The sequence below is a fragment of the Mastigoproctus giganteus genome, chromosome 2, assembly GCF_048544385.1.
Source record: "Mastigoproctus giganteus isolate SK-2022 chromosome 2, ASM4854438v1, whole genome shotgun sequence".
Classification (NCBI taxonomy): Eukaryota; Metazoa; Arthropoda; class Arachnida; order Uropygi; family Thelyphonidae; genus Mastigoproctus; species Mastigoproctus giganteus.
In genome coordinates, this window is record NC_143576.1 from 43,975,586 (window position 1) to 44,002,588 (window position 27,003).

The window sequence follows — 27,003 nt, forward strand, 5'->3', positions numbered from 1 at the left end:
CATAGGACGTTTTGCGTGTACTAAATGGAATTCACCAACCTGTGCTCGCTTTTTTTGAGCAGTCTCGAGAATAGTGATTAGTTGATTCCCACTAACTGATATTTCGAAAGCGGGAACATTATCATTATTACATTAGTGTGTAATGAAGATATCTTCATTTCCACAGAGAATTACTGGTGAGTGAGCGAAGTTTAAATTAGAGTGCGTCTAGTATACAGCTTCTAAAATTAATACCTTTGTGGATGATGCAATTACAACTTAATCTAAACAAGTTAGTTAATGCACGCATTGCGTTACATTTCCGGAGTGTTAACAAATAGTAAAAATTCATGATTTAAAAAAATAAATAAAAGAAACGACTTTTATGCGCTAACCGAGAAAATGTTGATTCGGCTTCACGCTGCCCATTCATTACTGCAACCAGCGCACAACAACAAACATAACATCCAGTGCTTCAATTGCAGTATTTGGTATATGGATAGTCTATGTGGTATACATGAAACAAAAAAAAAAAAGAAATAATAATTGACGGATTTCTATTTGTCCGATTATAATTAAATTTGAAGTGATTCAACAAATCTTTTCAAAAGATTCAAATATAAAATTTCATGAAAATCCGTATGCTGGAAGTCCAGGTTTCACATACAAACGGATGGACATCGGGAAGATAATAGGAAGCATTATGAATTTATACTAGATACACCTAAAAGGCTTGTGACGTAATGTAAATAAAGCTAAAAATGAAAGGAAAGGATGTTACAAATGACGTTGTAAGCGTGATGTTCCAAAGCATATATTGTGCGTAAGGTATAAATGAGTACGTGATTATTTTCAAAATTTCACATTTTTCAAAGGCCTGCCAGGCGTTGCAATTTTGCATCCACTCTGTGCGGTGCTCAGAAAGAAATGACTATCGTGTGCGTTATACAATAGAATACTTAAAGAGTTTTGATTCCGTTTAGGCTCATAAATCATAAAAATGTGCAAATGCGTTCATCTGAATTTTTGCTGCACAAGTGAACATCTCCGCGTATGTTCTTTGTATTGAGGACGTACGACGTCAAGGCCAGAAGTTTAAAAGTGTGTGGATCATGTGTTGTGTAATATGTTGTGCCCTTTGTTCATCTGGCTTGTTAGCTGCCGGACCCCTGACGTTTACGTACTCCACCACGGGGAGGTCAGCCAGGTGTTCCCTTAAAGTTTGCTCTGGCAGGTACCTACTTTCCTGAGATTTCAGTGGCTAGGACCTAAAAAAAAAAAAAAAATCTTCTTTTCTTTTGGGCATAGTTGGGATGGTATATCATACGCTGTTCAGAGGGACTATAAGGGATATGCGCTGGAAGTGATAAGATTTCCTAATAGGTCGGGCATGAATTTTGTTTTTTTTAAATTTGGACATGTGGGGCAGATGTTGTGTAAGGGGAAAGAGATGAGAAGGGAGGCGGAAGACTGGGGGGGGTTGGAAATTGGAAGAAGGGGTCGGTAGGGAAGATGATCCCTGTCGAAACAGTGGGGCATGCCCATGCCCCACCAGAGGAGAAAGAGGGGTGGCAGGAGGGAAGGAGACATCACGCCGTCCCCTCCCCCCTGCCAGGGAAAGAGGAGTAAAAAAAAGCAGGCTAGGCAGAGTGTCCAGCTGGGGGACTATATGGCTGTATGGCATCATAAGATGCAATCTTCACCTTTGTGTTAGTCCAGTGGAGGTCCGAGTCCAGAAGTCAGGTCCAGTTCCTCACATTATGTGGTGTATCTACTTCAGGTAATCAATAGTTCAGAGTTTTTTTGCAGCCATTTTGGGTAGTAACGTCTATGTTTTCATAGATTAGTGATGATTCGGTAGGGATCTTTGTCTTTCAAAGAGTAATTATCTTCTTCTTGTTATATTATTTCTTCTCCGTTCCTTAGCAAGGAGTTGATGCGTGTGTATAGCTGACATCTGAGATTCTCATAGTTGTCACATTCATGGATAAGGTGTTTCCAGGTTTCCTCCTGCCCGCAGTTACAGCTCGGGTTGTCGGAGATTCCAAGCTGGTGGAGTTTCCCTCTGAAGCAGCCGTGTCCCTTAAGTAGGAAGGTAGTGTGCAGGCCAGGGGAAAATCAGGATGGGGAAATAGGATATACCCTGCTGACATCGGGTATAAATAAACTGGTGACTTACCCTTTTGTGGTAAGATTCCATCTATTTTGCCAGATAGATTTCAGATGTTCCGTTAACTTCTTGTTTTCTGAGGATTTGCTTTTCTGTGGATCTGTTGTGTAGTCTAGATAAGTTGTAGTTCTTCCTTTCAAATGTTGGTGCAGCAGCCCACAATCTCCAGGTCCAAGGGAAGGAAGCCCGTCAGGACCTGGAGCGCAGGAGTGCTCACCGTGCAGCAGGCTCTAGTTGTTGTCAATAGTATGGATCGGCTTCAGCTTTTTCTTGTTGACTGCTGTGTTTGCTTTCTGATACCAGGTGCCTGCACCATAGGCTAGGATAGCGATGAAGAGAGCTTTGTATAGAAGGGAGAGCGCCCTCTTCTTTAGTCCCCAGTCCCTCCTGGTGATTTTAGTTATTAGGGCCGAGAGCCGCCTTGTTTTGGTTCTGATGTAACAGAGATGAGATGTGAAGTTCAAGTTTCGGTCTAGTATTATTCCTAAATATTTTAGTTCCTGTGTGAGTTTGATGGTCGCTCCACTTATTTTGATTAGTGGAGGTCTACCAGAGTCAAGAGCACCCCCGAGGAGTATTGAGTATGTTTTTCGGTTGAGATCGTTAGAAGATTCCTCTTGGCCCAATCCTGTAGCATTTATGTGGCATGATTGCCTATGGCTTCCAGTTGAGCCCTTCGGTCTGCTTGAAGCATCTTAATCAGATCATCAGCGTATGCATGTGTAGTGACATTTGGAATATCCAGATTTCAAAACTCATCAAGCATCAGGTTCCACAGGAGGGCCCCAGGACGGATTCCTAGGGGCAGCCCCTGTAAACCGGTCTGGATACATCCATGTTAATAAAATCTGATAATTTTTGGTGCCTCCTGGGCCGAAACCCATATGCACCAAATGCGCCTGAAATCTTTTTGTTTTTACTAATTTAATTCTAATTTCTTCCTACAAAGCAAAAAGAGAGCAACTACAACCTAAATTCAATTGAAAATAAATAAATAAATAAATAAATCTTTATTGTGAAGTAGAATTACAGCACAATATCCCATCACGGCGACGAGCGCCAGGGGTTCACATATAGATAACATAAGTACAAATTCAAATGGCCACAAAATATAGCGAACACATACAAAAGGCTACAAAATACAGATTGCAAATGCAAAAAGAAATACAAATACATCATAGAAACAAGGAGCTGAACACAAATAAAGAAAAACAAATACAACTTGGCAGTGATTCAGGTTTCAAGAGCTTTGATAAAGTTGTGTCTGTCCTTCTTTTTACTTATTATGGTGTCGATGTCGGCGTCCACACGGTTGAGGGCAGCGAGCATCTGCTTGGGCAGAAATCTTTCGGTGAGTACAAGCCTGTTGTGGTGAGCCACAAGTGCTGGTACCGACCTTAGGCTTGGCTGTGGAATCCTCCAAGAGCAAGCATTCCAAATATTTGGAGATGATATTTGGCCTGAGATGAGTTTGGCTGTGAAGACCAGCCTCTTTTCAACGATCAGGAACTTCAACCTCGGGATGTCGAGTGCTTGTAACATCAAAAAATTATTACCATAAATTGTATTAGTGCCACTTAGCCTGTCACCACTGTAATAGCAAAATTTTGCTGTCCAGTGGCTCCAGTTACCGCCCCTTCCACTCTAGAGGCAGGCTCTACTATCCAGCCAAATCAGCCAACAATCGCCCACGCCTCTTAAAAACTTTATCAATGAATTCCACAAACAGGACAAAGTAACTTCTATTTCTAAAAATTTCATTAATCGTATCTTCCCGAAGCTCCAGAGTAGCCACCTCCAAAGCTTTTTTTCAAATCCAAATAACAGTTACATTGGAACGTGATATGCGAACCAGTCTCCATTAACCCGCATGGACACATACCCGATTGTACCAAGTTGAACTCACTAAGCCTGGACCTCTGACCATGTCCCGTAAGCAGGAAACTAGCCCAAAAGCCAAACCTCAGCCAAGGCCTCGCCTTTCCATCAACACTAGTAACAGAAGCCAGGAAAACATAAGTTTGCCTACCCTTCTCCGAAGCATCCCACCTCCTCTGCCACAATATTTTTATTTCATCACAGATTCTGCTTACTTCGTCAACAAACTGAGGCCGACTCCAAGCCGCCCCCACCCACCAGGCACGACCTGACATCCAATACTTCAACGGAGATGCCTCTCCTACACCAATACTTTAGCCCAGCTTGTATCACCAACAAATCAGCCGGCAACTTTCCTGTTATTACTTTCACAGCCTCGGTTGATACCGTTCGGCAGACCCGGGTCAAACTTAGAAGAGCGATCTTTGTGCAGCTAATAAATGATTTTTTTTAACTAAACTATTCGTAACCCTCTTATACCAAGCTCCGGCAGCATAAGTCACGATGGGTACAAATATACAATCATATACCATGTTGAAGGACTTGCCTTTCAAACCCCCATCGAACTCTTAACTATCCGCAGAAGCTTGGCATACACAGTCTTAATCTTTGTCTTTTGTTTCAATATTTCACGTGTTCTAAATAACCAAGTCGCTCCTCCAAGCAAAGACCCAAGTGTTTATCACTTTTCACATTCCTCAGAGAGACACTACCGTATCTAACACGGGAAGCCTAGTAGAGTTCAACCTGCCTTTCAAACTCATTGTAATCGCCTGTGTAGTGACATTTGGAATATCTAGATTTAAAACTCATCAAGCTGTTTGTTTGTTATTTGGTTTTTAGGAGCATTAGCAACTAAGGCCATATTGCTCCGGGAATATGCGGTGGTCATTCCCTGACCTTTCCCCATCTTTCGTATTTGGTGGTGACGGGCTCGAACCCCGGTCTAATCAAGAAGCGTGTGTTACGTACTGCTGCTCCTTCCCACCTGGCTACGGAGGAGCCGACTCATCAAGCACCAAGTTCCACGGAAGGGCCCCAGGACGGATTTGATTGGATTTGAGCCCGCCGGGCCAGGCCAGAACACTGGGCCACTAGAGGGAGTCAAAGGCTCCAGCGAAGTCAATTGAGATGAGAAGGAAATATTACCGGTTACAGTTTCTGGCTGCATCGATGATCCTCTCTAGGGCATCGGTGGTGGAGCATCCCCTCCTTAAACCGAATTGGTTTCTTGACATCGATTGAGCATTCTGGTATCGATTTTCAATTCTGTGGTAGATGAGTCGCTCAAAGAGCTTGCTTAGCATCGACAGCAGGGCGATAGGCCTGTATGAGCTTGGCATGTCCTGGGGTTTAGTGGGTTTTTCAGGATAAGTCTGACTCGGGCTATCTTCCACGAAGTTGGAAAGAAACCTTCCGTGAGGCATTGATTTGCTAGGTTTAATATAGTATCCGGTATCATTTCCACCGCATTTTTTAGTATTTTCGGCTTTGTTTCATCTTTGCCGGGAGTTTTCCTGTTTTGCATTTTGGCTGCAGCTATGTTGAGTTCCATTATCGTGAAAGGAGGCTCCACTGTCTGGGTGGAGTATATATCATTCCCCTCGCAGAGAGTTCTCTGTTCCGGCGTGTATGGAGTTATTGAACCTAGGAAGATATGGTCCAATATGTTATTAATGGAAGAGTGCCAGGATCATGCAGCACTTGACCAACAGGCAGAAAATTTTTAAATTAACTCAACTTTTATTTTATTGCTGTGTATGATTTATTTTCTTGGCGCCGCCATGCCTGTTTTGATCAAAAATGTTCAAAATTTGTCTCTTTCTGTTTTTGAGTAGAATGCCATTTACTTTTCTTTATTTCAGAAACAATCTCGAGAATTGTGGTCAGTAGTTTCCCGCAATAGGATACTCCGAAAGCGCGAACATTATCTTTATTGCACTGGAGTGTAAATATCTTTATTTCCATAGAGACTTACTGGTGAGCGAAGTTTAAATTAGAATGCGCGTATTATATAGGCTCTAAATTCAACGGCAAAAATTGCCAATTAAATTACTGCTCGAGAAAAAAATAATTAATTAAAGCAACATAACGGCTCCGCATTATAAATAAAGAACTCGTGAAGATAATTAAAATTATTCTTTAGGACATAAAACTAGGAAAACAGATGCGGTTAAGATCGGAAATTGCGTCTAATGATTAGTGCAGTAAAATACAAGCTCTGTTGGGAGAAGACTGTCTGTACATCGGATTTTCGGTGACTAAATTGTTAACTGTGCTGTCTGCGAGACGACGTGTAAACAGTTTTTAACAAGGCAAGTGAAAGAAGACTGTGCTGTTAACTTAATACTATGTCTTATTTAGTTTCTTTGACGTGAAACATTGTAGACAGACAGAAACGAGAAGGTTAAGACAAGTTTCACTTCTTCAGAAACACCACTGAAATAAAATATTAAATGAGTTAGTACGCGGTGTGTTACATTTCAGCCGCGTTAAATTTTAATTTTTTTGATTTTATTTATTTTTTGATCTGGCTAATAGAAGAGAAATTAAATAACTAATTATCTTGCTACTAAGTAATTACTAATTGATCAACTGAAAATATATAAAAGTAATTGTTTTCACATCATTGCACATATCTTCCAATTAATATTCATTTCGCGTTTTGTAATACTTTATAATGAACACCAGATGAAATATGAAACGTATTTCAGGCTGAGGGAGTTCATAAATTAAACAATCGTAGTATACTATGAACACTTTCGTAATGCACTTTTCCTTATTTCTTTCTGGATTTTAATACTAATTGTCATTATATGTAATGTGGATAGCTACGAAAAAAAATAAGAAATAATAATAAATAATAACCTAAGAGCCAAATGTAAAATTCCATGAAAATATCCATTATAGTGCCCACCGGGCTAGCCGGGTGGGTAAAGTGCCTGCCTGGTAACCCAGAGGTCGCGGGTTCGAATCTCGCCTCGGGCTTGGATCAAAGTACTGCAAAAACCCTGGGAAGTGCACTTTGGCCACAGAAGCCGATGCGCCAACAACTACCAAAAAAAAAAAAAATCCATTATAGCAGACTTCTTTTACATGCGGACAAACAGACGGATGGACATGGTGAAGACAATAGCCGCTTTATTTATTAAATCCGTTTATTATTGTAGCAAGTGTTTGCTTTCACCCCTTTTACACAGCCGACCGGCTAGAAGGGTGTACAAAAATGCAAGAATTGCAATTATTTACAATATTTACACAAGTACCTATATTTACAAAAATGAAATTATTGACAAAATTATAGTTGAAGTAAACTGTGTGCTTCAAAGCGACTTCACTCTGTACTGCTTGCTTTTGGAGTATTTCTCAGGGTCTATTGCCAATGAATTGAAAAGGTTGACTGCGTTGTTTGGGAAGAAATTCTTCAGACAGCACAGGTTGGACAGTATAGAATGTAACGGTAGGAAGGAGTTGTCGTTACTGCGTCCAGCACGCGGAGTAGAGATAAGTCCTCGAAGACTGGGGGCGTCGATAACACCGGTAAGCATCTGAGGAAGAAGAAGAATATTCCTGGATGCTATGTGAACTCTCCAGGGAATAATATTTAGGTTGGTATATAAAACAGCCCTGGAGATGGTGAATACGTTGCCTGTGACCCTATTCATCCATCGCATTACCCAGTACTCGACTGCCAGGAATCTATTTATGTACGACGTTGGGGTAGAAGACCAGATTGGTGATGCATATAGTGCGATAGATTGTAGGCACCGCTGGACGTTTCCTCCAACTAGATCGACATTCAATAACCCCGTCAGCTCTTGTCGAATTGGCCACATCGCCGAGAAAGTCTTCAATTTCATGGTCGAAATATGGTTCTGAAAAGTGAGGCCCTCGTCCCAAGTCAAGCCGAGGTCGGTGTGTTAGTTGTCTGACGGTACTAGGGGTTTCCCTCATCTCCGCAAGCCGATGAGACTTCACTTTCCTTATCTGCAATCCGTTGTGACAGGCTATGGTGTCATTTTTGATTATCTTTTTTGTAAAGGTAATTTGAGCTGATTTAGATTATTATGTTTAGCTCCAGACCTATTTGTAGTAGATAGGCTACAAGGCTGTTGATCAGGACAGAGACTCGCTGATTTATGAGGTGAATTTAATGAGCGTCTTTAGATTGTTATGTATAATTTGAGTCGTTTGCATATGACGAAGAATCAATGTACCTTGCAAGGAAACGTTCAAGGGCAGCGACAAACACAGACCGAACAGGACACCTCTCTGTGGTACACCGCGCATTATAACACACTTCTGTTGGAATGATTTATGGCTGATGATGAGTTGTCTTGGTGTAAGAATAAGGTTGATGGTTTTTAGCAAGCTTCCGAAGTACTTTTCTAGAACGTAGATGAGAGCAGGAATTGAGCTTATCATAAGCAGAGATTGGAATTGAGCTTATCATCAAGGAAGATGACGTCCAGCTGAGATCAGTTTCAATTTTAAATAGGGTGTCCACTAGGTTTGTATATGTAGATCTTTTAGGGATCACAGTATGATGTTTAGAAAAAGATTGGTCGATCAGTGCTGATAAGATAGTTTTCTCAAACACTTTTAATTGGTTTCCTGTAGTTTATTCAGTAGTCGTGCATAGATTAACGGTATCCATTGGCTGTTCATGAAGACCAATTAAAGCTTGCGTCTGCACCGCATTACCACAAAGGATCTACAATTTCTAATATTTATAAACTAGAAAATATCAAAAAAAAACATTATCACCAATGACAATACCGTGTGATAAGTATAGCAGCTAATTAACGTCTACGTTCCAGTCAACCACAAGCTACAGCAGAGCGAACCTTTCTTTCTATTCGTATTTTCCCTTCGGTTCTCTGGAACAGAAATATTGTATTTTCAGTTAAACTCCCCATCCCCATATATTAATCAGCGGCAATAAGAATTATCTTTTTTTCTTTTTTTATAGCAGAACAGCTAGATGCAAGAAAAGGAAAGAAGGAGACTAAATCAGGATTAAAAACAACAGACGTATCATGGTCATTTACTTGCCATTCCACTCCTCACTAACACTAGAACAAAGGACCTAGTGAGTGACCGTGATTCGCCTGTTTTTACCCCGCCTATAGCAAAAATCGTACGGTAAGTTAAGCTTTGGCTTCTAATCTCAAACCCAAGGAGGGCGGGTTCGCATTCCATGTCCGCGGATCGGTTATCCGCGTAGTATTGCGGTATAGAAATGGAATTATCCGCGTAGTATATTGCGGTATAGAAATGGGAAAGAAAATATAATCGGTAAGAATAAAATATAAATATAACTATTTAAAGAGTAAAGATTATTAACATTTAAAATACACTAAGTGATCACTGAATTATGGCCACCTACCTAATACTTCGTAGGTTCTCCTTTTACCCTCAGTACAGCAGCTTTCTGATGTGGCATTAATTGAACAAGATGTCGGAAGCAATCGGAAGGTAGGGCCAACAAAGCTGTGTGTAATCCGGCTAGCAATGCAAGTATGGAGGTGATTGGTGTAGCCAGACGCCTGATATGCCTTTCCATAGTGTCCCACAAGTGCTCTATGGGATTGATATCGGAAGGATTTTTTAGGCCAAGCGATATGCTGAAGTCAGAACTGTGTTCCTCAAACCATATTCCTGCACATCAATTCCCGACATCAATGTCCGGCTCGGCGCATTGTCATCTTGAAAGACACCATCACCATTCGGGAAAAGTATAACATAGCGGGGTGTACACAGTCAGCATGCAGTTAACGATAGCGGAGACCAGTGAAACGTTGTTCCACATGCACCAGGGTTCCAAGCTCCTGCCAGTGAAACATGCCCCACACCATACAACCTCCTCCTCCGGCCTGCACTTTTGATACTATGCATGATGGATGAAGAGCCTCATGTTGTTGACGCCAAATCCGTACACGACCATCCACGGTGTGGAGCAAATAACGTGACTCATCCGACCAGCACACCTTCCAGTCTTCTAACGTCCAACTTGCATGCTCTTTGCACCAGGAGAGTCCTTTACGCCGATGAACCTTGGTTAGGAGAGGATGCCGTAGGGGTCGTCTGCTGGTATAGCCCATACGTGCGAGCGTGCGACGCATGGTCATGCCAGATTGCCAGATTTTTCTGGGTTGGCCCATGTTGTATTGGGTAATCAACTCTTCAACAGTGCTGCTCCTGTTCGCCTGTACGATTCGTCTGACCCGGCGCTCACCTCTAACGTTAACCTCTCGCTGACCTTTGCAGTTTTGCCGTCGGGTCGTTGTTTGATCATTTTGACGCCAGTCCTGGTACACTTTAACAACCGCGGCTCTCGAACACCCCGCTAATTCAGCCGTTTGGGAAATCGAGGCACCAGCTCGTCAAGTATCCACAATCTGTCCTTTATCAAAGTCCGATAAATCCTTCCTTTTACCCATCACGCTCGGAATTTTACTACCTACTGAACCACTGACACCTTATCTATTCTACATAGGTCGACTAATTGCGCACTCTCGTACTTCACGTGATCAACGGGTCGCATTCAGTTTTCATAGGGGTGGTCATAATTCAGTTATCACTCAGTGTACGCTGATTATTCCATGGATCGTGATGCAACACTGTCAGTGACTTTGTCATGATCGAAAATCTCTCTATATATAAAAAGGGCAAAAATCTTCTAATTAATCTTGACCTAAAGAAGATTTTAAACGATTTTTAAGACTTTTTCCAGCGAAAAAAATTTTTCACGAGAAACCTGTGTATATGACAAGTCAACTCGAATTTGTAAGCGAGATTTAATGATGTGTGAAATAAATCATGCCTGTATGCAATGCCTTTCCTGCAAAACTGCGAGTTGGCAATAAAGTTCCCGGACTGGTACTGTTTAGGTAATGTTCGACGAATTAAAAAAAAAAAAAAAAGAAACGAGTCAATATGGAGAATTGAAACTGGGTCTGTCCTTTAGTGAATATACACGTGTTCTTCAAGTTACAAAAATATTACATGCATTTTTTTACATTTCCAATGGCATTTAGAAAAATGCATTTGCTTATGTCTCCAGTCTTAAAACGCAGAAAAGCCCTTTAATTTCACATGAAAAAGCTTTTCAGGTGAAATTCAGATGATTATGGGTTCGTCAACTGAGCCAGTCCGCCCCTGCTATCAACTGAAAATTACTCATATAAATTCAATTTCGGCGTCAACAACGTTTAGTTTTCAGCCCCTCAATCCACCTACTTATCTGCCCACCCATGCTATTGCGATACCATAGAATCATCCAACAATCTTCTGCAGTCGAAATCACTATCTAAATATGTAATGCGTGTAGTAAAAACAAAGGTATAGGGTGTGCTTAAGAAAACACATGGAAATCCATAGAATGTGCACTCAAATTCTGCTTCGCACACGCACTGTACATTATGACTGTCGATCGCCTAATCAGTAACGGTCCCTTCCCCTCTTGTTTATAGGCAGGTTTCACATCTCCCCACTATCAGCTGACTAGAAGCATTTCGAGGCGGCTCTGAAGGGTTAATGCGATCTTTCTATGTCGTATGGTAATGACTGTCCTGTGTATGTTATCATTGGTCAAGCCGGTACAACTTTTTGGGATACATTTCATCTCCTGGAACTCTCTGATCAATAATGATATCACACTTCAACGGACATTCAATACCCTTGATACCTCAGCCTGTGATTGTCTGTTTCCACCTTGTCGACCCGCCCATAATAGCAATTTTTATAATCGCTCTGTGTCATTGCATCATACAGTGTCATTCGGGTGTGCCCAAAGCACACCTGAACGGACAATCGAAGTTCGTAAGCGCCATCGGATTATCCTATTTAAAACTACAGATATTGGCTTGTCAATACAGCGTTCTGATATGTTGAGTCTATTAAAATACCAGGAACTGATGTTTTATTCAAACACGGATGTTTACAGAGTGGTATGTTCCAGAGGTTAGAAGCGACTGCAAATAAAGAAGGGCACTAAGTTTTGATTCTACTTAAGAAACGATAACTGTGTAAACCTGATTATGGCTTATTAACTTTTATTATCAAGAAAAAGAGTACTGCGGAGGGATATGTTCCTGAAATCATTCAGAAGAAAAGTCGTTTAACAAAAATTTAGCTGTGCCCCTTTGATGGCTACAAGGACGAATTACATGAAATATTAATATAATAAGAAAGCAAAACTAATCACAGCAATGTGACCATAGTATGAAGAAAGAAAGAATGAATGAATTAAAACAGACCGACCATTGACCCCTTTCTCATCGGAAAACCACAACCAACAACGCAATGGAATCACTGCCTTTCAAACGTTAAAGAAATCAGTGCAAACTTTAAGCAAATTGGTCCTTCTGCAGTGAAAATTGAACTAAAGCAACTAAGAGAACGTGAAAGGTAATGCCAAACCGCCAGCAGAGAGCAAAGTTAAATAAGAACACGAAAATAAGAAGCAAGGCATAAGTGACATTGGCAGGATATTAGCATCTTAGTCCTTTACTATCATAAAAATACTTCACAAAATGAAATTTTAATTTAAGTGGATAGTAAAGAACAAAGAAAAGAGTAAAACAGGAAAGGGCAGTAAATTTCTTTGTCTTACTGCCTTAATGTGCACTAGTTTTAGTTCGACTAATAAAGGGTAACTGTGTAAACCCGATTATGGGTTAAGTTTTATTCACTTTTTGTCTGTCATTGTAGTTGTGTACTGTGTATGTTTTATCTGAAAAACGTTGTCTAAGCTGAAGAATTTACGGCAGAGGTTCACAAACCGTGGGTCCAAAATTAGAGGGAGATCGCAATTTGTTTCTATAATTTCTGCCTGCGGTTTTAAATTTGGTTGTTTTCTGTTTATAATGAAACGGCTTTATTTTATAATCTTCTATTATCGTTTTATTTGATACATAGAGTAAAATAATTCATTAAAATTATATGGCATATTTCTTCTTTCCCAACTCTGTCCTAAATGAAACCATTAGTTTTATTCGTGGGGGTTGCAAAAACATTTATAATTTTAGGAGGTCGCAGCATCGCAAAGCTTAAGAACCCGTGATTTACAGTACAGATTAGGCTTCATTTCCAATTTCACATCTGAAATATAATTACGAATATACTAGTAAATGAGTACTCAGTTGCTTTTCTTTTTCTCCCAGACTGTGATTGTAAAATTTGTTATAGATTTATGCGCACGGATATTGATTTTACTTTGTGTTTGCGATCTGGAACTGTACACAATTTTAAAGAAACACACATCTTTCACTATTCAAAAATAAAACCTGAGTACGTTATGCGGAAGCTATTTTCGGAAGTATTTCAGAAGTCCAAAGAGAAGAGAGATATATTAAACGAGAAAATATAGTATCGGTAGGATAAAAAGCTATTCAGACATCTAATGGATATGCCTTCAGATGGTTATGTTGAAGGTAAGGAAATGAATGCATCACAAAAGATAAGTATGATGTTAAAAATTGAAACGTCTTACTGAAATTGCCCCAACTTTTACTTGCAAGTTTGTATGCATTACTTCTTGGAAAAAAAATTACCAAAACATATGGTATGCTACAATTGAAAAACCAGAGCGAAAATGATGTGTGTATGGCATCAGGTAATAATTGCTGTTATGATAAATGCTCTGATTATACATGTAAAAAAATATATAATATAAATATAAACAAAAATAAGCGTACAAGAATTTATTGTCAAAATACCATTGTTTCAAGGATTCAGATCTGTCCCAAAATCGCAAAACCAAATAAAAAAAAAAACAAAAAAAAAAAAACATGCAACTAGATAAAACAGAAAATGCATTAATATCCAATACTCTGGCATTCAATGAGTTTCTGAAGAAGGATATCTGTAATTTCACTCCATGCAGGAGAAATGGCTGCTTTCGGAGTTTTCATATAATAAACTGGCGATTTCCATCTAAGCCTCGTGCATGTTCTTCAGAAGGTTTAAGAGCGGTGAGCGTGGTTTTCAGTCCACCACAGACATATCATTAGCTAGGAAACATTTCCAAGAGGTCGCTGCATTGTGCATTATCGTGTTAAAATTGGTGAGAGGATTCTGATAATTCAATAAACTGAATGAGTCTTTTATTTATTGTATTAGGCGGTTCCTGTCAACCTCTGGCAATCCACCAACTATTACCACACAGGTTAAAATTTGGAATACCATACAGAAAATGCAGAGAATGAGGTATAATAGTATACTAGCAATATTGTGAAGATACAGTATATTTTTTTTTTTTTTTTTGCCATCTCCATTAAGTTTAAGAGGTTTGTTGGTATGATAGTAAGGATAATAAGGAAGGAATAGGGAATAAGGGGCAACACATTTAACTTGCTATGCGACTGTATCTTCTTTCCATTTGTATCTTATGGTGTCTCCGCTTGGATTGGAAGTGCACTTCAGTAAAGAAATAGTAGGAAGATGCTTTCGGTTCAACGCACGATGCTCTTAAAACCAGTCATGGCATGCCGTACTGTGTCCACTGAGGCAATTCAAGTTGCATCTATCGATTGCCAGTGGACTTGCATCTAGTGTTTAGAAGTATGTGCTGGTCTATTCACTGTGATTATTATTAGCCATATGGTGCAAGGAAGCCTGAGGCTTATGCTGCACCAAACAACAGTAACAACTATATCACAGCGCCAGCTCCTTTTTGAAACCCTCATCTCGTTCTTACAATATCATATCAGCGGCATTTACAACCTTCTGGCTGTCGAGATAGAACTTTTTCTCTTCATTCCGTATGGTCTGCACGGTTTCACAGTGGTTATATCAACGTCCTCTCCACACCGGGTGGAAAAGGCCTGGGTTCGAATCCTGTCAATGACGCTAGGAACTTTCACGGCCTTTTTTTTTTTTTACTTTGTGGCTGAGTACGTCGGTCTCAGGCGTGGATTGTTAGCCCTCTCCCACATAGGTTCCCTCTAAGTAAAATATCGTACTGTCTCTGCATGGATGAATGGAGGTTTATACTTCATTTTACTCTGACACAGTAAGCCGCACAACTAGATTATTCAATGAACAATATATCGTAATGTATTGATATCAGGTTCAACTGCTGCTTGTCGGATATTCGCTGTACAGGTACTCATTAATTGCGGGTAGCATTCTTTTTGACAAAACATCAATGCTCTGGGTGACCTTTCAGTTTCCTGTGTCCGTATTTTCCATCAGAATAAATGAAGTTTTCTACTACATGATGAGAACTATGGGCATGTGTTGCAATAGCTCTTACGGTATGTTTAGCTACAGATAGTTTATTCTTAGTTTACCAGTCTTCAGTAACTTAAACCATGGACGATTCTTTCTGGCAAGATGTTTTGTGCTGACTCCTGATTTACGAGCTATTCATGATATACATTTGATACTTAGTGTGTATGTATGAACCTACAACGCACTACCTGAAAGTAAACGCCATGATCTCGATCTTATAGTTAATCCAAAAATTTTGTATTGTGCCCCCAGATTCTCTGTTGTTCTAATAGAAAATAAATGCACAAGGGAGCACAAAAGTTGACAGTAGTTTTTGCCTATGTGACTACTAAATGCGGGTGATAAACTCTTCTGATAATATGTGCCAACCCCAGAGTATAAACAGAAAATTTATTTATATGTATGCCACACCCGAGTTCTCGCTAGAATCCGTCAGTATATCGTGCACCTAAATGATATGTACTCTATAATCGGGTTATCTGTTTTATGGAATGAAAAATAAAAAACATATCAAGTTTTCCGAACTAAAAGCCATACCAGCCCTTTCCCAGGCCGTCTAACTCGGTCACCATGTGGAAGAGAAAAAAAAATCCTTAACGATTCATCGTATCTCAATGGAAATAAATCAAAATTATACCCGACCACGAACCAGGCCTTTTTTTATATGGTACAAAAAGTAATGAAGCTATAATTACTGAACTAACTCGCGACAGCACTGATCCCTCATATTATCTGATTCGAAATTAGTAATGTGGATTCACTTGGATGTGAATCGGATGAAACAACAAAGGCTGCCAAATGTAGTATTGATAGGAAGAATTGGAGATAAGAGACCACCAGGAAGACCCGAAAAAAGAGAATAGCTCCCATGCCTAAAGGAGAACACAGGCTTTCGTAGTTATCGACAAATGATGAGAGATTCAGGAGACCGACCACAATGGAAGTTGATATCCAAATAGGGACAACCGGTGCCAAACGAAAGAGTAAAATTATGGATTCACTTGTGTACTGTAGTAAATACTGTATACTAGAAGCGATTTCAGGAGATGTCCTCTATCACCCCATTGCAAAAAGCTATGTAGTGTATTAGTTTTAATACATGGAAAATTGACGAATAAGTATGTTTATGCAAAGAAAAAAAAATGGTTATTTAAGTGCTGTAGAAGTGAAGTTGCAGGAGATAATAGTGCTATATTTAATAGCATGTCAAGCGAAGATGTGGCCCAGTGAATTCAAACGATATGGTTGTTAGGGTAAGCCTTGGCGCAACAGATTTCGAAGCTTCTTAACCTTCTGAAGACTTCGGTCTAGAACATGCTAGACGAAAATGAAAGCCATTTGAACATCGACCCTTGGAATCGCATATAATAACAAGGGAGCTCTAAAAATTGGGCTGTATTGTCCAGAAAAATTGGCTAAAGTTGCCAAAGAATCATCCAACAAGTTGCGAATTTACAGGAGCAGTTGCTGGTGAGCATATCAAATCGAAAGTGTTGCATAAACAAATACCACGGAAGATTTGGATTTGGTTTTGATTTTATTGGCCCAAAAACGACTGCCGTTATACTGCGAGAAGAAAAGATTAAAATATCAACAAGGATAAATTCTGGTAACCTTTATAACAGTATAAGTTTAAAAGTAATCCGGAAGTGGTGACTCTAACCTACCTTTCACCAGGATAATAAATACGCAGTGATAAGGACTATAACGATATGGATAAATGCTGCCATGCTCAGAGGCCTCTGAGCATAATATAACACACATGAACCGGCTTGTTAATAGCTCTGATCTTGTAAGCCCAAGAGAACTGCTATGAGACTTAAACTTAAACCATGGACGATTCTTTCTGGCAAGATGTTTTGTGCTGACTCATGATTTACGAGCTATTCGTGATATACACTTGATACCTGTATGTGTGAACCTACAACACACTACCTGAAAGTAAACGTGCGTGAGGACTTGACCACAGAAGTGAGCGTCACTTTCCAAGTCCACTTTCTTACCGGAGTAAAGAAGTTACTGTATTTCGTCACACGGCTGGTAGTGGAAGTCTGGTGGAAAAAAATTCCGCAAAGATTACATGATGTACATCAGTACAGGCTAAAGGAATTCTCCAAAGGGAGTCCTGCTTCGTATTAAATCTAATTACTAAATCGTGCCTTTTTTTTTTGTTGTTTTTTCAAACGTGCCCAAATACTTTAATACATATTGTACATAATGGTATCTACAGCTGTGTACAAAGGATAACAAACAATACTTGGCAACGCAGAGTGCTTCTATCATTGCAATTGGTAACTGGTATTCGTCACCATGTGTCAGCCAATTTTAATGACGTTGTTAACACTGCAATTAGGGAGGATGCTACCAGAATATATTGCGTTATAATTCTTTCGAGTTAAAATTTTCACAAAAGTAAATAATTCAATCTGAAGGTGCAAATTAAAATTTATAATGAACGAAAATTCTCATTTTTTTCCTTAAAACCAAAGGAAAACTCGCAATCGCAATGTGACCGACTGTTATTCATTGGTTCATGCGCTGCCAATTACAGGTGGTTTTTATCCACAGTCTGCCCTTTAATCTCAATTTCTTTTATTTCCTTGCATCATTAAGAGCACACACACTAGATTAAAATTTTGCGATGTGTTTCTGCCTATATCAATAATTAAACTGGGCCTCTCAGTTGCTGCAGGAACGAATAATGGGGTATGTTTTTGGTAAGAAGTTTCAAAATTGCACTTTGTTTAATAGTGATGGTTAAGAATTCACTTTTTAGCCAGGTACGAGACCTGAAAATCATTAAGACACATAAAAACGTGGAACAGCTTAAGCTTAGAGTGAAAAGTTTTTTTTATGTTCTACTTCGGTAATTAAATATTTCGCTGCGAAAAATAGTGCATATAATAAATCATGGAAATTAATAGCTCCGCTGTAGCAAATGACGTAAAAACTAGTTTTGCCAACAGTTGAGATAAAAAAAAAAAAAAAATTCCAGTCGTTAACAGTAGCGTAAAATTTTCTTTTAACATAATCGTTGTTTTTTCAGGGGAAGAAATTTCCTCTACGATTTATTTTTCCGAAGTTAAAACGTGAGTAAAATACAAGACTTCGCCAAACTGTGACAATGATTTGTTAGCGTTAAAGTCGAAAATCTGACGTGCACGTGGCAGTGCCCAACGTCATAAACGACTAATTTGAACATTTAAGGACACGTTTCCGTTGGAGAGTTATGAAATCGGCGGAATCTTTGAAGTAAATCGGTCACAAATTTCGCTCACAACGTAGCTCTTTTCAAATATTCAGGACTAAGCTCCTTTCTTAACTGAGAAAGAATTTTAATTTGTCAACTGTGATCGATAATTGCGGTGTGAATAAATCGCCGTTCTATCTGCGGTATTAAAATGACATTCGCAGACAGAATTAATTCTGTTAATTCGTGATGAAACTGCAGAAAATCTCAATTAAAACTATACGGAAATCACCTGCAGCGTCCAGGTGATTTCTTGGAAATTAATTAAGTCAGCACTTTCTTATTCTCGTAATCTTATCTGTTGACTTCGTTTGTCGCAGTCCTTTGTTGTCTGTGTTTGTGCACAACTACATAAGCCACATTGCTACTCTTAGAGGAACTATTTTCTTTCTGTGAGGTGATCTCCGTCTATTCTGCTAACATTTTACGGTCTCCCCCTCCCACCGAGCGAGTTGTATTAGTTACTAAGATGTTGAGATTAAAGCTATCACTTAGAGAGAGTCACCTTGATTAGGGATCGGTACCAGGACTTAGGAATTCTGTACGAGATGTAGACAGAATGACTTCGGCCTTCTTAAAAAGTAAAAATAAATAAGTTTCGAAGTTTACCGAAACACCCAGTTTATCAACGCATCTATGAATTAAATGCAGTTCATCCACCATTAAATTTCGTCCGACGGCTCAATTTAAAATATTTTCATCATTCACTGACTTTATTAATTTCAGTTTATGTAAATTCGATAAACTGTCAAAATCAACTGATTTTCTTGTAGGACTGACTTTAGAAATCATAAATTTAGGACATTCTTTATTAATCTTTGTAGAACCAGTTACAAATCGTCACCAAAAATTTCGATGTTAAACGATTACGCATCTGCCATACACACAACTGACAGATGGGAGGAAATCTATTGTGCTTGTAGTCGAGCTGCATTTGCCAAAAGTACACCACAACGAATTAGGCACAGTATTTTATGAACTATCGTAGTGTAATTCTTGTTTCTATTCAAGTAGAAAACTTGCTAGTTTCTGTACAGATACTGAATATCAATTAAACGCACGCGGTTTTCCGTCTATTCGGTCTTATCTGTCATTTTGTCTATTATGCGTTTTTCGCGTGCATGGAGTCTATAGACCGAAGCTACTATCAAATTTCTCTCAACTCTTTCTCTAAATTAATTCAGACCGCGAAGATTCATTCCGTTTTGATGTCTGTTTAATGCAATTTACAGTACTGGTTGGCAGAGTTGTGGTTTAGACGCAACAAACGTTAGGAAAATAGTTTTTATTCAAATGTGGTCTGGACAGACTGTCAGGCGAGAAGAGAACAGCAAGGTAAAAACAAAACAAAAACAAAATGTCTAAAGCCAACATAGTAGGGAGAAAAATAATAACTTGAAGTTTTTTATTTATACATGGAACAAATTATATAATGTTATTGTAATGTTTATTATAAATTTTAACTAATATATATTATTATATTGTTATTTATACTTGTACAAGTATAAAGAAAAGCAATTCACATTTTTATTACAAAATTAAGGGTACATTTGCAATTTATAAAAAAATTTCTGCATAAAATCCCAGTAGAAATCCATTTTATGCATGAATTTTAGGAACGGTCAATTTCTCATTTAAATTTATGTCTCAAAGCAGCATTAAATAAATAAATAAATAAACTCTGTTCATACAGCACTATAGGATCAGAAGAGTTTGCACGGCGGAGAATATAATAGCATTACCGTATTTTCTGGACAAGGATACGAACCCGGTTAACTAAAGCATGCACTTTTAAGTTGGCTATTCGGTTAAGTAAAATGTATTAATTTACTCAAATATTGAAAAACAGAAATATGTTTAACTTTTTTTCTTACGATGTATGTTAGAGTTAATTTGCATCTCACTGCTATTACTTGTACATTCTGTGTTTTCCAAACATAGGAGGAGTGACAAAAGCTGCCATTTGTCATACGTTTGGAAAGGTATAGGTTTGATTCTTGTCGCTGAGTTTTTCATCCCTAATCATGCCTAAACATATACTTCAAACATAACATGCCAATCAGAAACGCATTAAACATTGCAATGCAGCTGTTAGATGTCCCCTTCAGTCTTCAGTGACAATATAGTGGTGTTTCATCATCTGCCATTTTTTGAAGAGGTTGGGTTCTTTTGTTGCAGGAATTCTTAAAGGGTTCTTCAACAGGGACCGTAATTAGCCAGCATCTAACAAACGGATAGAAGAGTTACACGTAATGTACACTACATGCCAATGCGCTATGTAAATCATAATATTAATAACAATGTTCACTGCATTAAGCTTGTGCAATCGGGACTAGCTTCACGTGGTCAGTCTTCATAGCTGTAGCTGACAGTAGTGTGCTGATAAAAATAACGTCACTGTAATCCACAATCCACTAATGTCAAAACATACTGAGAAGATCTTTCATCAATATTTAGAAAAAAAATATATAATAGCTAACTTCTGGCCATAAATACATGTTCTGAGGAGTATAGAACTTAAACACAATTTCCGAAATAATTATTTCTAAATTTTAAAAGGAGAAAAATACACTTAAACGATTAAAATTTTAACAATACTTGAAAATTAAGCGAAATTTAAATTAAAAGAAGCACTGCATTACTAGCTGTTAAATTCAAGCATTATCTAGCTGTTAAATTCAAACATTTCGACTCCAGCATCTAAAATATGGCCGGATACAACGTAAATTCAATTCAAATAATTTAAAATGTTTTGAATGTGGTGTAAAGACGACTTGCAATGTTTTACAAATATGTTACAAACTAGCCTTCGAGGGACGACGGTTTCGTTATCACTCTAGTATTCCAGTAGCAGAATTCAAGTTCTTTCTTCCGTTAGCCATAATCCAGGTAGGATGGATCTTATGGATTCAGCAGGTCGGAAGAGGTAGTAGCTATTAAATTTTCTATTTCTAGAAAAACATCTAGTTTCACCCATGAGGAAGGTTATCAAAGCTTGATCAAAACGTACGACGATACATACTCCAGTAATACAAATTTATGCATCAGTTAGTTTGTATAATTTATTTAATTTTTTTTTTTTTTCTAAAAGTGCCTATTAAACTTGCAAGCCCTTCCGACACTTATCTCCATTTCATCTTAATAAATCAGTTTGTTTCTAAACAGTGCGTACAAACTTTGCATGTGGTTAAACAACTTGGGCAAACAACTAGTATTGGAGAAATTAGTATCTTTATGCAAGGTACCACTTTCTCCAGTCCTCAAATTATATTAAAAGCCGTCTTCACTTTTGCATCTCAGGTAGTTCATACAGAACCTAGTATTTTAATTTTAGTTTACAAAAATGCATAAGTTATACATATCTGCAACAACAAACTTTTATGTTGCAGATAAATTCTTGTAGACGCATTGTGGTAAGAGGTTCGTGGACATGGTGTGGTTTAACTCTTTAGGATGTGGTGTAGTTGGGGATCCAACTTTTGCTATTCGTACAGTGCTCTAATTGTAATTCGAAAGATCTCCTACCATTAATATCAACAATTATGAATAGGTAAATAAAGTATACCTGAGCTAGCTGAGGTTCTTAAATTTAGTTTGCAATGGTCTATATGTTCTGATTTTCGGAGATGTACTGAATACTCCTTTCATCTCTAATATCTTTAAGAAACCACCTTTATGTTCTATAGATATGAATTGTGAATAACGCTCCTTGACGCATCCATAATTAATATGTTTGGATGTTCTACCTTGACTTATAGTGGAGGTTATATCATTCCATACACGTTTTTTTTACTTTTGACACGTCTAGAATTCTTATGACTCAATAACCAATTTTCGAAGGCTGTACTACCAGCAACTAAAAGAGAGTCCTCTGCTGTCTAAAACCTTTTAAATATTCTCCATTAAAGTGGATTAAATTTTTACCTTTGAACGTTTATTAATGTTCTAATCCAGTGTTTGTCCACCTTTTTTTCAGTTACGGCCCACAAAAAATATCGAACTATGCATGTAAATACATTAATAACTACTTTTTTAAAACAATAATATTTATTGATGCTTAACACGTATGTAGTAACGTTAGTTTGTTAGAGGCATATCTATATCTTCCATCACTGTTAATGGTATTGTCAATGATTCTGCGTAAAGTTGCAAAAAATTGTAAATGTAGATTGTAAAGGTTGTAGTAAATGTAAAATTTCAATATTACGTAGTGTCAATCGCTTTTATGACATAATAGTTTATGATGATGTGATGTTATACGAATACCAAGAGATTAAGAATACTCTTCTGCTTCCACATATGCCGAACAAAAAATGTGATTCTGTTCCTTTTGATTCTATTTCCGTTATTGCTCCAACGGGATTAGTTGGCCATAAACACCATATCTGTGTTCATTCTCTGTCATTATTCATCAATTCTGTTAAACTGTGGGAATCGGGATGAATTAGATAGCTGAGTTTGAACTCTCCGAAGGAATAATAACACGCATATGATTTTGATTATGAAATCTTTATCTTATATTTATAACTCACACATTCCCTAGGTTGTTATAATGAATGCATATTATTTTTTGTTTCAGATGACCAAATCAAGCCAAGGTCATATTTTCCTTTATCGAACAGACATCCATTCAGAAGGTACTTATCGTTGTGAGGTATCCGCCGAAGCTCCTTCCTTTCAGACAATCCGTGACGAGAAAGACCTCCGTATTTACGGTAAGTTTGGTGCTTCACATCCTTTTGCACAAACCAATAGACAGAAAGCAATGTAGAGTATCACGCGAAGTAACTTTTTAAGTTTGTGGTATTCTCAGATTTTTGCGGAGAAAACAATTAGTTCAAGAACAGTAGAATGGTAAAAAGAATACTGTATTTGTGTTTTCTTTATAGAAGTTGCAAATTTGAGTACAAGTACACCGTATCCATATGGTGTACCAAGTTGATTAAAAAATAATTTCGTAAGGCTGGTTATGTAACCGCCAAACTGCATAAAGCAGGCAAAAAATATCAAATTCAATGATTGCACACATTCGAGAAGAATTATTCGGAGTCCAACTGGTCGACAATGAATATCAGAAAGGGCATTTCTTAGTGATGGGGTTGATCAGAATGAATACTTCTGAAAATGCGTAAGTGATAACGCGTAAGCGAAAAAAAAAAAAAAAAAACACTAAGGTACATAAAATATTTTTAAGATATTTAATAGGGAATTAAAATCTATATAAAAAATAAAATTAGATCCAAAAATTTATATTTCTCTGTTACGGCAACATCAGCCTAAACTTCTATTTTATTTTATTTATTTATTTATTATTTTTTTAAAGTAGTAGTTAATTTTGTAATATTTTTGTAATTCTGTAAGAATTTTTATGATTAGATTGAAGAACAAAGCTGTAAATTTTACAAAACCTGTGGGTGCTGATTAAATTTCTTTCATAGTTGAAGCTAGCATGAAATAAGTTGAAAATCGAACTCTAGAGATCGTTCGATTACGAAATAACAGAGGCTGAAGGACTTAAAATCTTCGATATTGTACTAAGAAGTATTTATCATGGCTACCCATTACGTGAACATCACCATGTAATGATGATGTTCACGTAATGGTTAGCCCCGAGGTTAAATTTGAGAAGTAGTTTTTTTTTTGGGAGAGGGGCGCAAGAATAGGGGATATTAGTAAACCAGCTGATATTAAATTTGGTATAAATGTCCAGAATATTCTAAATAAATCTTGAAGCCGTCAAAGGACTCGGAGTGGTTGTTACAAAATTTATTGCAACGTTACCTCTGGGGCGGAAGGTGGGAGAAGGCAGAAATTGGAAGATCTATGGAATCACATTTAGTCCAAAAAGCTTCCAAAGAACCTTCTTTGTACCTTGGAAGTCCTTTGGAAGGACCTTGTAGGAGATATCGAATTGGAATCGATTCTAAAACTTCCAAAGGAGTAGAAGATCCTGAAAACTTGGTATCTGTAATCTTACTTTTCCATGTAGAGCATACCCGAACATCTGAAATAAACTTCCAACAAACTTATCATTCCTTTTTTTTTTTTTGCATACCCTTCTAGCCAATCGGTTCTGTAAAAAGGGGCGAAAGCAAATCTTCGCTAAATTAAACAGAAATTAATCATACTTCGATTTATGTACAAAACTAACAAGAGGTTTTATGAAAAAAATACAAAATTTCAATTGGTCCGATTTTAATGAAATTTGGGATGCCTCAACAAATCTTTCTAAAATATAAATTTTTCAAAATTTTAATCCAAATCTGTCTTCTGGAACTCCAGTTGCTACATGCGGACAGACATATGCGCATATGCGAATGCACCTGAAAAACAAGTTTGCTGACACTTTTGATTATACCAGTATAACGTACCTCAGAGAATTATGAACTTATATCAAAATCTCACTACGTGATAGTAACGTCACGAATAGCCGTGAAGTGAGAGTTGTACCCAGTTCTTTTCAAGAGGATGGGGAACCGGGCACACAGGGGAACTGGGTTACCTACTGACATATTTAAAATATATTTCGTACAAAGGTAAAACTTGAAAAAGGATCAACGTTTCTGTAGGGGCGAAAGTTTACTGGAGAGTTATCCTATCAGAATTTTGAACCTCTCTATAAGGACCAATCAAAGTAGCGAGGAAAATTCAACGTTCTATTCGATATTCTTTTCTAGATATATAGAAACATAGTGTGAAACACACTTTCATTTATATATACGTAGGTTTGTGAAGGGGAAGTCTTATCTGGTCAATTTGATTGGACACTATAATGTGGTCACAAAGGAACTGGATGCAAAAAATAAATTAATAAATTTGATATCATATATTTGGATTTCAGGAAAGCTTTTCATACTGTTGCACATGAAAAACGACTGTACATGTTGGAGTAGTATGCATTAAGGGCAAGTTTATATAATGGAAAAGGGAAGGTATAGTGGGAGAATACAGAGAGTGTTAATCAATGGACATTGCTCTTCGTCGACTAATGTTATTGGTGGAGTCCCCTAGGGTTCGGTATTGGGCCCATTGTTGTTTTGCATATTTATCAATGATATTGATGAAGGTATATCAGGCTTAATGTACAAGTTTGCAGATGATACAAAGGTTGGCAAGGTTGTTAATGGGAGTATGCAGTAGCATACTGTCATTAACATGGTCTAGAAAAGTTGGGCAGATATGCTGCATATGGGCATCAATAACCCCCAGAGAAGCGTACCAACTGTGTGGTACTACACTCAGGGTAGTGGAAAATGAAAAAGACCTGGGGTTAATTGTGCTTTCAGAAATGACGTTTTCTGAGCAGTGCAGACAGGCGGCCAGAGCAGGTTGTGGGGTATTGTCAATGATATCCAGGAATTTTTCTAGTAGGGAAAAGGAGTTGATTATTCCTTTGTATAATAAGGCAAGGGTCGGGCCACGCCTTGAGTACTGCGTACAGTTCTGTACACCTCATTTTAAGAAGGATGTAGAGCTGTTGGAAAGAGTACAGAGAAGGGCAACAAGATTGGTGAGGGGGAAAGAAGGGGTGCTCTTACCAACAAAGGCTTAATTTCTGCATATTTTAGAATCTGGAGACAAGACACCTGCGTGGTGATCTGATTGAGGTGTGTAAGGCCTTGAATGGGTTGAGCAGGCTCAAGGCTGATGAGATTCTTCTTCATGTTCAGATTAAGAGCCTCGCCTATGCCGATGATTTGGTTCTTCTAATTCGATGTCGATCGCGTCTTCAACTAGAACAATCAGCCAATATAACTCTTTCTGAGCTAATCAAGTGGTCAAGTATACATAAACTGCGAATATCTGCCACAAAAACAAAAATGATGGTTTTTAAGGGCAGGTTAGATTACAGAAGACCTCCAAATATAAAGATAGACGGAAAGCAAATCCCTTTTGTTCCTTAATTAAAACATCTTGGCGTAATTTTAGATGACAGGTTAACCTTCTCCTCTCATATTAATCACTTCGCCTCGAAGATTAAGAAGTTCACTGCAGCAGTTATCCGAATTTCCAAATCGGACTGGGGACTAAATAGGAAGACTCTCTTATTATATTATACAGCAGTATTCGTACCAATAACAACATATGCTTCGGTAGTCTGGTTTCATAGAGCCGTTAATGTTAAACTCCGTTCCAAGCTCATCTCCATTCAACGGATTATGCTGCTTGCCATGCTCCGGGCCTGCAGAACAGTGTCCTCTGCTGCTCTGCAGGTCCTTGCTGGAGTCTTACCACTAGGCCTGCATGTAATCTTCAAAGGACTATGCTATCGTTTAAAGCACTGAGTTCCCGGCGAGATTCTCGGCAGCTCGTGCAACTTAACTGCTAACATCAAAGACGAGAAACGGAGAATCTGGAATGAACTTATCAGTGTATGGCAATCACGATGGGATTCCAGTACTACTGGTCAATGTTTTTTTTTTTTGTTGTTTTTTGGTTTTTTTAGGAGCATTAGCAACTAAGGCCATATTGCTCCGGGATATGCGGT

General features: G+C 38.2%; 1 protein-coding gene across 1 annotated transcript in view; it reads left to right on the forward strand.

Annotated features, from left to right (window-relative positions):
• Positions 1 to 27,003, forward strand: part of LOC150089285 (uncharacterized) — a 612,288-nt gene that overhangs the window by 430,031 nt on the left and 155,254 nt on the right. Inside the window, exon 3 of the mRNA XM_090389933.1 lies at positions 23,095 to 23,230. Within this exon, the coding sequence (XP_090246059.1) occupies positions 23,095 to 23,230 (136 nt within the window). The remainder of the gene's footprint in view (positions 1 to 23,094; positions 23,231 to 27,003) is intronic.